The sequence below is a fragment of the Thalassophryne amazonica genome, chromosome 18, assembly GCF_902500255.1.
Source record: "Thalassophryne amazonica chromosome 18, fThaAma1.1, whole genome shotgun sequence".
Lineage (NCBI taxonomy): Eukaryota > Metazoa > Chordata > Actinopteri > Batrachoidiformes > Batrachoididae > Thalassophryne > Thalassophryne amazonica.
In genome coordinates this window covers 48,774,906-48,788,491 of record NC_047120.1, presented here as the reverse complement: position 1 = coordinate 48,788,491, position 13,586 = coordinate 48,774,906, and the positions used below count along the sequence as shown (strand labels likewise).

At 36.6% G+C, this 13,586-nt stretch overlaps 1 protein-coding gene across 1 annotated transcript in view; it reads right to left on the bottom strand.

The window, feature by feature from the left end:
• LOC117530219 (cone cGMP-specific 3',5'-cyclic phosphodiesterase subunit alpha'-like) overlaps nucleotides 1–13,586 on the bottom strand; it is an 81,852-nt gene that overhangs the window by 20,254 nt on the left and 48,012 nt on the right. Inside the window, exons 10-15 of the mRNA XM_034193147.1 lie at nucleotides 11,999–12,151; nucleotides 9,729–9,818; nucleotides 9,500–9,640; nucleotides 5,866–5,940; nucleotides 5,583–5,647; nucleotides 3,382–3,448 (exon numbers count right to left, since the gene is read on the bottom strand). Of these exons, the coding sequence (XP_034049038.1) occupies nucleotides 3,382–3,448; nucleotides 5,583–5,647; nucleotides 5,866–5,940; nucleotides 9,500–9,640; nucleotides 9,729–9,818; nucleotides 11,999–12,151 (591 nt within the window). The remainder of the gene's footprint in view (nucleotides 1–3,381; nucleotides 3,449–5,582; nucleotides 5,648–5,865; nucleotides 5,941–9,499; nucleotides 9,641–9,728; nucleotides 9,819–11,998; nucleotides 12,152–13,586) is intronic.

The window sequence follows — 13,586 nt, the reverse complement described above, 5'->3', positions numbered from 1 at the left end:
TCAGTTATTAAAGTTTGGCAAATCTGAACTTGCCAGACAATTCGAGAACCCATCTCCATATGTAAGCCACATTTGGTAGATGTCAGAGTTTTTTAAAAAAATGACCCTTGAACCCAGTGACCTTTGCCAAAATAAACCATTTCAGGGCAATTCTGGGGTTGAACAACATCCATAAAAAGATTGGTGAAAATCAACCAAAGAACTTGGGAGAAGTAGGGGATAACAACAGAAATATTGTTGAAATTATACATTGATTTGTACAATTTTTTAAACATCGGTTGTATGAAACTTAAGTATTATCCAGGACACAGTAATTCTCATATGTTATAAATTAACAACATACAAACCAGTTATTAATGTATTAATAACTATTATTAATTTATTATTATTGTTATTATTATTGTTATTGTTATTATTATTAATTTATTAGTTATTAAATTAACAACATACAAACCACATTATAGCCTCTAACCTCAGCAGACACCCTACAGACTGATTTAAAAATTAAAAAAAAAGGGGAAAAAAAGAAAGAAAAATAAGGTCATTAGAATTCTGTGCATTTGTCAAATGGCCTTTGGACCTTGAGCTCTGAATTGTGAATGCTAATAATAAACGCAAACGTCGCGACAGCAGCTGCATCATGATACACTCAACTGTCTGTCAAACATTATAAAACTGCATTAAATGTTCTATTTGCACTTTGTTTTTTTACTACCACACCAGTATATCTGGTACATCTGTTCCAGTTTAATGTTGATTTCTAGCTATTATCCCCCCCATCATGTGACTGCCAGCTGGTTTATTTGTTTTTCACCAAACTTGCACAAAAAGTAAAGTGAGTAATTTTAATGACATAGAGCAGAGGTCATTAAAGGTGTACTCCCACATGTACTTTGTGTTGAAATGTAGTTTGATAAAGCTTGTGGTACATCATATTATTGCAGCTACTTTTATTGCTGGTAATTTATTTATTTGGGGAAATTCCATGACAAATATGGTGCGTTCGTTGTTTGAAATGTTACAGATTTACGAGGCAGTTGATTAAAACGGTGGAATTTCTGACTTTGAACAAGGAAAACTATAATCAGGCTATGATAGAATATTGTCTAACCATGGAATTATGAGGGACGATTGAGACGTTTTTACACCCAATGAGTCAAAACTTCACACATTCTAAATAAATGTTGGTTTATCAGAATGCAAAAGATGGAGAACCACACCCTACTTTTTCTGGGTCAGGCTCAAAACTTCTCAATCAATTCTCAATTTTGCAAAGCTAAATAACAACCAGCGTTGCCACAGTAACTTTGAAAAATTACTTTATTAGTTAATTCATACAGTTCCATTTTACAGTTACTTTATACAATTACTTCATTAGCAGCAGTGGACAACTTGTCGGCAGCTGCTGAATGTAACTAATAAAGTAACTCGCGATCTAACCAAGTTAGATCGCGAGTTACTCAGAAAAGTAATTATTAGTACTCAGAAAAGTAACAATTAGTTACTTTGCTGATTACTCAATCTTAAGACTAACAAAGTTAGATTACTAGTTACCTTATTCATGGTTATAAGTTGTTGGCAGCTGCTAATAAAGTAACTGTATAAAGTAACTAAAAAAATAACTTTTCAAAGTAACTGTGGAAACACTGAAACATACTGTAAGTGTACTGACAGGGCACACAGTGTTAGCTGAACGAAGGAAAAAAGTCACAAAGCCACAAATCGTTGAGAAAAAGTGGAAAAATGAGCCGGCACGTCTCCCATCACTGAGAAGCTTGCAAGTGCATAAAAGAACCAAACAAAACCAAAACTAACAAAAGAAAAAAGAAGCGAATGGTGACCTTGACGCTTTGCAGAGCTCTGCGAGCTAGTTGTCTTGGCAACAGGGCTGTCTGCACTACAACAACGTGTGCGTGCACATGCACATTGCAGCCAGAGACGGCTGCAAATAGTTAAAGTAGTTGATCAAACGTTTTTGCCGCTATTGTTTCTGTATGAAAACTTTGCTTTTCATCCCACACATGGACGAGTCACATTCAGCTCGTCAGATCTTTAGTTATTGATCCGTTCAGATATCATCAATGTTCATGCAAGACGTCGGACTTCGGAGATTGGACGAAGTTGGACAACAATCAAATGGAACTCTGACGGTACGGGAACTACGTAAACAATGAGGAACCATCAAGACAGAAAGCAAAACAGAATACGGATTAATTGAAGTTGTCGTCAGGATTCGTTCATATTTTTCAACTGTTTGAAAATTCTGTCAAAGTGCCAACTACGGGAACGAAGCTGGATGACGAAAGTCAATGTAAGTCCAGATTTCTTGTTTCATTTTGACTTCAGTGTCCTTCGTTAGTGCCGTGTGAGCAGGGCTTGACTTTGAGAGTTTTGTGAATGTCATCTTAGCAGTCCAGCAGATATCCACCAAAACCTCCATGCGAAATATGTCCTGATATGATGCCAAGTGCTTCCCAGTGGGATAGCTCTGTGTTTATTAGCTGTGGCCATCACTTTGTTTCTGCCTAAATTTTCTTCTTTTTTTTTTTTTTGTTTGTTTTTGGCAACCATTCCAAATGTAATGGGCAGCCCACTTTCAAATCTGAAAATCTTTTGGTGGCCCACCCAAACCTTTAATCACAATGCTGACTGACATGTTAGACTGAGACAAAGATGAAGTGTGTGTGTGTATTTATTATATTATGTTACATTTTTTTGAAAATCAAAGACATTTTTATTCATTTATTTTTCATGACCTCTCTGTCCTGCAGTATAGCCCTGCAGCCCACACGTTGGGAATCAGTGGTCTATTCAGTTGAGTAAAACATGGTGAAGAAAAATTTTTTCTTCACCATGTTGCTAATGCCGACCGACATTGCTGTTTGAGACAGCAATGTCATCACCACAGAAGATGTCATGGCATCATGGCATTTTGTTGCCATATTTTACACCCATGTGTGTCAAAATCCTAAAATGTTTTCAAACAAGGCTCGATGTGATCAGATTGGTGGTATAAGACTGTGAATGTTTTATTTGAGAAGTAAGAAAATTATACTGAAAATCAAACTGAAAAACAACTTTAAATTTCGAAAGGGATAAATAATTGTTTTCCCCGATTTTGCTAATAATTCAAGATACAATTTTCTTTTTTCCCCATTTTTTTTTCTTAAGTTCTTCTGCTTCAACCTCAACAAACCAGATTCAGGAGAAGCAACATAAAGTCAGGTGGTGATGATAATGTATTATTTTAAGGTCAAAGAGTTGGAATGTGCTTTTGGAGGTACTACATTTAAAGGCCCGTTGCCCTTTGGCGGAGATATGTGCTCTACCGAGTGCCCCTCTACTTCATTATTTAGCCATTCTGAACAGCAAGACACTTACAAAGCCGTTTTCAGCGACATAGGTTGGCAGCCCGCTCACCAACGCCCAGTGATCTGCAGGCGGACCGCTGATGAGGTGCGAAAGAGACAAAAAGAAAGGAAGTTCATTAAAAAGAACACACACTCATGCTGATTTTGGCTTTGGCGTGTTTTCACCTTCAGTTTAAGCCTTTTCAGATATTATTTCACTCCTAGCGTACTATAGTTTGTTAAGGGATTTATTCCAGAATAAAAGAGACGTTTAGATATGATATCAAAGCTTCCTGTGTAATGGCCCCTTCACACATACAGTGGGGCCAACAAGTATTTAGTCAGCCCCTGATTGTGCAAGTTCTCCTACTTAGAAAGATGAGAGAGGTCTGTAATTTTCAACATAGGTACAGTTCAACTGTGAGAGACAACATGAGGAAAAAAAATCCAGGAAATCACATTGTAGGATTTTTAAAGAATTTATTTGTAAATTATAGTGGAAAATATGTATTTGGTCACCCACAAACAAGCAAGATTTCTGGCTCTCACAGACCTGTAACTTCTTCTTTAAGAAGCGCTTCTGTCCTCCACCTGTTACCTCTATTAATGGCACCTGTTGGAACTCGTTAACTGTATAAAAGACACCTATCCACAGCCTTAAACAGTCAGACTCCAAACTCAACCATGGCCAAGACCAAAGAGCTGTCGAAGGACACCAGGAAGAGCATTGTAGACCTGCACCAGGCTGGGAAGAGTGAATCTACAATCGGCAAGCAGGTTGGTGTGAATCAATCAACTGTGGGAGCAATTGTAAAAAAAATGGAAGACATACAAGACCATTGATAATCTCCCTCAATCTGGGCCTCCACGCAGGATATCATCCAGTGGGGTCAAAATGATCATGAGAACGGTGAGCAAAAATCCCAGAACTACACGGAGGGACCTGATGAAGGACCTGCAGAGAGCTGGGACCAAAGTAACAAAGGCTACACACTACGCAGAGAGGGACTCAAATCCTGCGGTGCCAGGCGTGTCCCCCTGCTTAAGCCAGTACATGTCCAGGCCTGTCTGAAGTTTGCCAGAGAGCATATGGATGATCCAGAAGAGGATTGGGAGCATATCATGTGGTCAGATGAAACCAAAGGTTTTTAGTAAAAACTCAACTAGTCGTGTTTGGAGAAAGAAGAATGCTGAGTTGCATTCCAAGAACACCATATCTACTGTGAAGCATGGGGGTGGAAACATCATGCTTTGCCCAGTGACAGCCCCAAAACATCACTGCTCTAGAGGAGTTCTCCATGGAGGAATGGACCAAAGTACCAGCTACAGTGTGTGCAAACCTGGTGAAGACTTACAGGAAATGTTTGACCGCTGTCATTGCCAACAAAGATTATGTTACAAAGTATTGAGTTGAACTTTTGTTATTGACCAAATACTTATTTTCCACCACAATTTACAAATAAATTATTTAAAAATCCTACAATGTGATTTCCTGGATTTTTTTTTTTCTCATTTTGTCTCTCATAGTTGAACTGTACCTATGTTGAAATTACAGACCTCTCTCATCTTTCTAAGTAGGAGAACTTGCACAATCAGGGACTGACTAAATACTTGTTGGCCCACTGTAGTGTGAAGTTTGGACGACGTTTAGACGAAAATTGCAAAACAGCACGAAATAGTTCTAAATTAGCACACGAAATATCACGCTGATGGTTAGGCGTGCAGGAACCTGGTGCGAGAGTTCGTGGATGCACCGGTGTCCGTCGAGCAGGAACAGTGCCAGTAGCACCACATAGTGCTGATTATGTGGTAGAAATAAAAACCACCTGGTACCTGTGGAACCACACGCTTGTTGCAGCTTGTCGCCACCATGGTGATATATGTTTTTAATTTATGTCCTTGTAAATACAGCAATCAGACACACATGCCTCACAGTGGACAGTTGTTAGTCCATAACTGTCCACACACAGTAGGTGTTGTGTAGCTGGAATTTGGCCGACACCTGCCGTGAGAGGGTGCAATGGGTTCGCACAGTGCACACTTTGTCTTTCAGATACGTGTGTGCACAAATAGTTGTAGCAACAGATGTACAAGGCGTTGGAGGCAGGGATGACATTACACGGTTTGCACATGATTCCTGCATCATGCGCACTAAGTGTGCACTTCATCCAAACTTCGCACTATGTGTGAAGGGGCCCTTAATGAATAGTGTGTATCTACTGGTGCTCTCACGGTATGACTTTGATTTCTTCTTTGGCTTCCAGGAGGTAGTCAATGATCTTGTAAAAGTTGATTTCCTGGATGAAAAACAAAGGCCTATAATCAATTACTGAACAAAGTCTATTTTTTTTAATCCATGCAACACAGACAAAAAAAGGGAAATAAATGTGCAAAATTTAAGTGTATGAAGTGGCAAAAGTGAGATGACAAGCAAACAAAATTTCTGTAGAAAGTTTGGGCATGAATGCAACATTTCGGCTATCAGTGAAAAGGAAGATGATCTTAAGTGTGTTACCCTGCCGTCTGGTGTTTTCGGTCCTTTATAGGGTTCCACGTCTCCCAGTTTAACTGGCCATTCGTCATAGAATTCCTGGATGAAGAAAAATGCAAGATACAAAAATGAATGTCTTCAAACCTCAGGAGACAAATCCAGACAGGAAACCAGCATCTGGCAGAGAATATTACGATACAGACAATATATTATTCATTTCAGTTTGATTGTCTCAAATGGAAGTTGCACCAGGGTACAAGTCACACGTGTCAAAAAATGCCTCTCTAAGATGAAAAAAACATGTAAAGTCCATGGTCCAATCAAAATAAGGCTCTAGTTAAGGAGTTTGTTACCCCCCCCCCCCCCCCCCCCCTTTGTAGCTTTAGTATGATGGTACCAACATGTTCACAAATAACTTTTTCACTTGTTGTCATTGGCACAGTGTGATAGGTAATGTTGAAAACAATCTTATAAGCAAGGGGTCAAAAAAGACAATTTCATGAGAGAAAAAAAAATCCAGGAAATTATAGGATTTTTAAAGAATTTATTTGTAAATTATGGTGGAAAATAAGTATTTGGTCATTAACAAACAAACAAGATTTCTGGCTCTCACAGACCTGTAACTTCTTTAAGGAGCTCTTCTGTCCTCCACCTGTTACCTGTATTAATGGCATCTGTTTGAACTTATCTGTATAAAAGACACCTGTCCACAGCCTCAAACACTCAGACTCTCATTTCAAGGTCCTGGAGTGGCCGAGCCAGTCTCCACACCTCAACCCCACAGACAATTTGTTGAGAGAGTTGAAAGTCCGCGTTGCCCAGCAACAGCCCCAAAACATCACTGGTCTAGAGGAGATCTGCATGGAGGAATGGGCCAAAATACCAGCTACAGTGTGTGCAAACCTGGCGAAGACTTACAGGAAACATTTGACCTCTGTCATTGACAACAAAGATTATGTTACAAAGTATTGAGATTAACTTTTTTATTGACCAAATACTTATTTTCCACCATAATTTCCAAATAAATTCTTTAAAAATCCTACAATGTGATTTTCTGGATTTTGTTTTTCTCATTTTGTCTCTCACAGTTGAAGTGTACCTATGATGAAAATTACAGACATCTCTCATCTTTCTAAGTAGGAGAACTTGCACAATCATTGACTATATAAGTTGCACCGGAGTGCAAGTTGCATGTGTCCCAAAAAAAAACAAAACAAAAAAAAAAGCCAATTGAAGAGGAAAAAGCATATATAAGTTGCACCAGCGTATAAGTTGCATCTGTCAAAAAATGCCTCTTGAAGAGGAAAAAATTACATATATAAGTTGCACCGGAGTGCAAGTTGCATGTGTCCAAAAAAATGCCACTTGAAGAGGAAGAAACATAGAAAGTTGCACCGGAGTGCAAGTTGCATGTGTCAAAAAAATGCCTCTTGAAGAGAAAAACGATATATAAGCTGCATCGGCGTATAAGTTGCATGTGTCAAAAAATGCCTCTTGAAGAGGAATATATATATATATATATATATATATATATATATATATATATATATATATATATATATATATATATATAAAAGTTGCACCAGAGTGCAAGTTGCATGTGTCAAAAAAGGCTTCTTGAAGAGGGGAAAAACAAAACACACACACACACACACACATATATATATATATATATATATATATATATATATATATATATATATATATATATATATATATATATATATATATATATATATATATATATATATATATATATATATAGTACAAGTCACATGTGTCAAAAAAAAGGCTTCTTGAAGAGGAAAAACCATATACAGTAGTGTTCAGAATAATAGTAGTGCTATGTGACTAAAAAGATTAATCCAGGTTTTGAGTATATTTCTTATTGTTACATGGGAAACAAGGTACCAGTAGATTCAGTAGATTCTCACAAATCCAACAAGACCAAGCATTCATGATATGCACACTCTTAAGGCTATGAAATTGGGCTATTAGTAAAAAAGAAAAATAGAAAAGGGGGTGTTCACAATAATAGTAGCATCTGCTGTTGACGCTACAAAAAACTATTATGTTCAAACTGCTTTTTTTTAGCAATCCTGTGAATCACTAAACTAATATTCAGTTGTATAACCACAGTTTTTCATGATTTCTTCACATCTGCGAGGCATTAATTTTGTTGGTTTGGAACCATGATTTTGCTCGTTTACTAGGGTGCTTGGGGTCATTGTCTTGTTGAAACACCCATTTCAAGGACATGTCCTCTTCAGCATAAGGCAACATGACCTCTTCAATTATTTTGACATATCCAAACTGATCCATGATATCTGGTATGCGATATATAGGTCCACCACCATAGTAGGAGAAACATGCCCATATCTTGATGCTTGCACCACCATGCTTCACTGTGAACTGTGAACTGTGGCTTGAATTCAGAGTTTGGGGGTCTTCTCACAAACCGTCTCACAACTGCCCTTGGACCCAAAAAGAACAATTTTACTCTCATCAGTCCACAAAACGTTCCTCCATTTCTCTTTAGGCTAGTTGATGTGTTCTTTGGCAAATTGTAACCTCTTCTGCACATGTCTTTTATTTAACAGAGGGATTCTTGCAAATTAATTAGCTTCACACAGGCATCTTCTAACTGTCACAGCACTTACAGGTAACTCCAGACTGTCTTTGATCATCCTGGAGCTGATCAATGGGTGAGCCTTTGCCATTCTGTTATTCTTCTATCCATTTTGATGGTTGTTTTCCGTTTTCTTCCATGCGTCTCTGGTTTTTTTTGTCCATTTTAAAGCATTGGAGATCATTGTAGATGAACAGCCCATAATTTTTTGCACCTGCGTATAAGTTTTCCCCTCTCCAATCAACTTTTTAATCAAACTACGCTGTTTTTCTGAACAATGTCTTGAACGTCCCATTTTCCTCAGGCTTTCAAAGAGAAAAGCATGTTCAACAGGTGCTGGCTTCATCCTTAAATAGGGGACACCTGATTCACACGTGTTTGTTCTACAAAATTGACGAACTCACTGACTGAATGCCACACTACTATTATTGTGAACACCCCCTTTTCTACTTTTTTTTTACTAATACCCCAATTTCATAGCCTTAAGAGTGTGAATATCATGTATGTTTGGTCTTGTTGGATTTGTGAGAATCTACTGAATCTACTGGTACCTTGTTTCCCATGTAACAATAAGAAATATACTCAAAACCTGGATTAATCTTTTTAGTCACATAGCACTACTATTATTCTGAACACTACTGTATAAGCTGCACCAGGCAATAAGTTGCACCTTTTTTCTGTATTGTCACCACTTTAATTTTGGATTTTGGTACATTGTGGTAATGTATTTTTTTATTATTTGCATTTATTCTTTTATTTTTGGTTCATTGCTTTGATTCAAGAGAAAGTCATTTATGACTATTATTAATAACAAATGAGTGATGTTTCAGTGTACAAGTCACACCAGAGTATAAGCTGCAGGACTTCCCAAACTACTCCAAAAAGTCATGATTTACTCCAGACTGCTTACTGCAGAAAGTACGGTAGGTTGTAAATCTGCGTCTACACTGCAGATTAGTTACAGATATAGCCGGTAACGTAGCATGTTACATTCAGCTTCTAGAATTTGATCTATTCAGTGAGACGAACCTTCTCTTTGGTCATGTCCAAGAGGCCAACTGAGTATCGTTCACACTGTAGATACGTTCTTACGGTGTAGAGCGCTTTGTGAAACTGCCTCTCAATGTCCGTCAATTCCTCAAATACTTTACTGGCCGACCACAGCAGCACCTACGGACCGAGAAACTGAGTTAATGCAAGTTATGTCCTGTGCTATTTTATGGGCCTAATTTGATTGGTTTGAGAAGATCTGTGTTACCTGACTCCTCCTCGACTCCACGTTGAACATGTAGGCTGTGTAGTTCTGCAGAGTGATGACTTGAGCGAAATTCATATACTTGTGGAATAACTGAAGGGCAAATCAGCAAATTTATCACTGCAGTGAATCAGAACTTCATTTAACATCACAACGCTACATTTCTCCTCATCAGGATGGGATGTGTAAAACTGTAGGGGACTCTAATGGAATACCAGGAAAACACTGTTCAACTGAAAAGTGGCTGATGTACCTATGACATTCAGGAATCCTTTTCTAAAAAAAAACATGTGAAGACCATCTTAAGGTTAAGATGATCTTAACTCATAGACCTCCAAAGGTCATCTTAGTTTTAAGATGCTTTGAGAAACTTAAACCAATTCCTTTCCTGCAAGGTCTGTACTGTAAGTGCTCTGAAAAGTAATATCAGCAAATGTCATGTTTATATGTAGCTTTAAAGGGGTCGCCAACTTTTACTGTTTAATACGTTTGGGATTTTCTGTTAAATATTCAAAAAGTCCCACAGTTTTGCAACTGTGCATGTAGAAACTACCATGCTATAAAATAATTTAAACCTGAAAATTCTCATGTTAGACTTTTGTGACATATGTCACGATGTCTAAATTTGGACTCCTGCTTGGCTGTGAGCCAGACTGATCCCCTGTGTGACAAACCCACATGGTCTGTGCGAGAGAGGGAGACATGCATGTTCTCCAAAACAAACATCAGCAACTTAGCATTTAAAGCATTTGGCGGAGGTAATTACATAATTACATACAATCAAACGGGGTGAAAACATAACATAACATAGGTAACAACTAGGTAGCTATATTAACCTAGTCTCTGGTGTTTGAGATTATATTCCAAGATTCTTACAGGTATGAGTAGAGGACATATTTTTACCTCCAACAACAAAGTTGGGCAGAGGTTATATTTTCAACCCTGTTTGTTTGTCTGTTTGTGAACAGCCTGTAAACCACAATTTTTCATATATTGTTATGACATTTTTTACAGAGGATTCATATTCTGATCGGCAAGAACTGATTCAATTTTCAAACTCATAGGTCAAAGTCAGGAGAATCTTGGAAAATGGGAAAGATCCCTATGCTTTAACATTGAATGAATTTTAAAAAATTTATAACTCTGTTAAAAAGGATCACATTTTTTCATATTTGGGAGTTTTATATGGGATGGTATCCTTTATCAACTCACAAAGTTTGATCCAGCTCTGATCCAGATTACAGATGGTGTGACCATTTAAATTTAACATTGAAAACCTCAGTTAATGTATATTTTACATTATATCTTAATCAAACATGCCCCAATCACTCTTCTATTTGAAAGTGAGGTGCAGACTGGCACTCAGTATCGCCTGACAATGCTGGATCTAGATCTGATCCAGATTACAGATTTTGTGGCCATTTACATTGAAAACCCCATTTAATATCTATTTTACATTATATCTTAATCAAACATGCCCCAATCATTTTCATATTTGAAAGAGATGTGCAGACGGGCACACACTATCACTTGACAAAGTTTGATCTGGATCTGATCCGTATTGTGGATTTAGTGGATATTTGATTTTAACATTGAAAAGCCCTTTTCATCTATATTTGCATTATACTTTTTTGACCTTGAAAGTTTTTTCCAAGGTAAGTATTTATGGAATTGTAAGCTAGTGTTCATGGAGGTTTGTGCTCTACGAACACGGTGCTCTAGTATTGATTATGAATTTGGACTTTGTTGCAGTGACTCCGCCCACCGACATTTGGGAACCACTGCCTTAACACTGATTGACCTCATCATCCCTGCCACATTACTACACTCCAGAACACTTACAGCCACCTCCATGGAGAGTGAGTCATGTCTCCAGCGTTAGAAAGCGAGTTCAGGAGAAGTGGGAGCAAAAACTTGACAGCGATGAATCTTTTGTAATTATGGTGTAAAGTAAAAAGCAGCTGCATCTCAGCTGTAAAGCGTTATCAGTGGGGCCGCACATGTTCTTAAAAGGTCAGGAACTATGGATCTGTTGGCCCACCACAGGGAGTTCATTCAATACAAAGCAACATAACCTGCACTCGATCAATTATTTATCACTCAATTTTAAGATAAATGAAAATTCTACATGTTATCAGTTAAGGAAAAGGTCACGAGAGTCCATCATCAGGATACATTTCCAAAACAGCCAGGTGTCAGCGTCTTTGACCAGCATGACCTTGAACACGTTGACGCTGTGAAGTTCCAGCCTCAAACGTAGAGACAATTCTTACCGATTCGTCCGCTGCAGAAAACGAATCAGCTCCTGTTTTGTTTAGCGCCATGACAACTCCAAGGCACTCTTTCTCAGCCATGAGGGGGAAGGTGAGCATGCATTTGGTCTTGTAGCCGGTCTGTTTGTCCACAAAGTCACAGAACTTTGGATTCTGAGTGGTAAGAAAAAGGAAACTGTCCTCAGGTCAAGTGCAGCACACAAAGATGTGAGAGTTTCACCCTCAGAGGATCCAAGTCACGACATAGAGGGAAACACAACTTTTCAAGTGATTAAAAAAGAAAAACACATTTCAAAACAAATGCAAATTTTGAGCAAGACTTTCTTTGAATTTCTCAGATTCACATTAAAGACACTATGATATTTGATTTCATTCTTTGATAACCAATGATCAGTAACCTAATCGATCATATTATGGGTTGTGGAGAACATAAACTGCATGTCACTTGACAGACATGATTAATAACTTTATTACTTTCATATTCAGCTGATTTCTGATAAACAAGCAAATTCAGTAACAAAAATGAAAGATGAGTACTGCCAAAATTAAAATGGCAATCACAGAAATAAAATATATTTTGAAAATATCTGTATCAGTACTTTTGTTAACAACAAAATTAATGTTTATGGAATACAAATGTGAGAAATTAACAATTCAGACAAAAGAAATGACAAAATACAAAAATATATTAGGCTAATAAGTCTTGAAATTCATTCCTCTGCCTCCATTGTGTTTGTTTAACTTCACATTTATCACAGATTTTGACATTAAAATTGCAATAGTAGTCCAGTCCAGTAGTTATATATATATATATATATATATATATATATATATATATATATATATATATATATATATATATAATTGCAATTTTATAAGTATTTGCTGATTGATTTTGGTTTACTTTTGGAATTAAACTGATATTGATGGACTAGAAATGTAGGACATGCAGTAAACAATTCACAAGACCTAGAATTAAGTAAATGTAAAGAATCCTTAATTATAAATAAATATGAATTATTAGCAAATTAGAAATTGTGTTGCTTTAATTATAAATAAATATCAATTATTAGTAAATTATAAATTGCATTGCTCAAAATCTTAATATTCTTAATATTCAATCATAAATTATTAATTTGAATGAATTCAAAAATTTGTGTAAAATTATACATTACAATGTGTCAACATTTACAGAGTATAATAAAATTAATCCTTCCACACCCTTGTTTTCTTGTGGGCATTTATCAAAGATTGGCATTAAATTTGTGTGTGTATATATATATATATATATATATATATAACAATTTTAAAAATATTAAATGCTACTTTTAATTGTTCTAAACCTTAATGTTTGCTATTAAAAATACATCAATTTAGATTTAAATAAATATTCATGAAAACTATATGTTACATATCATTACACGTTAATATGAGTAAATATTGAACATTCTAGACCGCTGTTTAATTCTGACATTCATCACACGTTGAACAATCATTTATTTTTGACAAAGAAGAATTATCATTCAGTTTAAAAAAAAATACCCTAGAAAAAAAAGCTCTCAACTGTTGATGTCATTTCAAAAAGAAA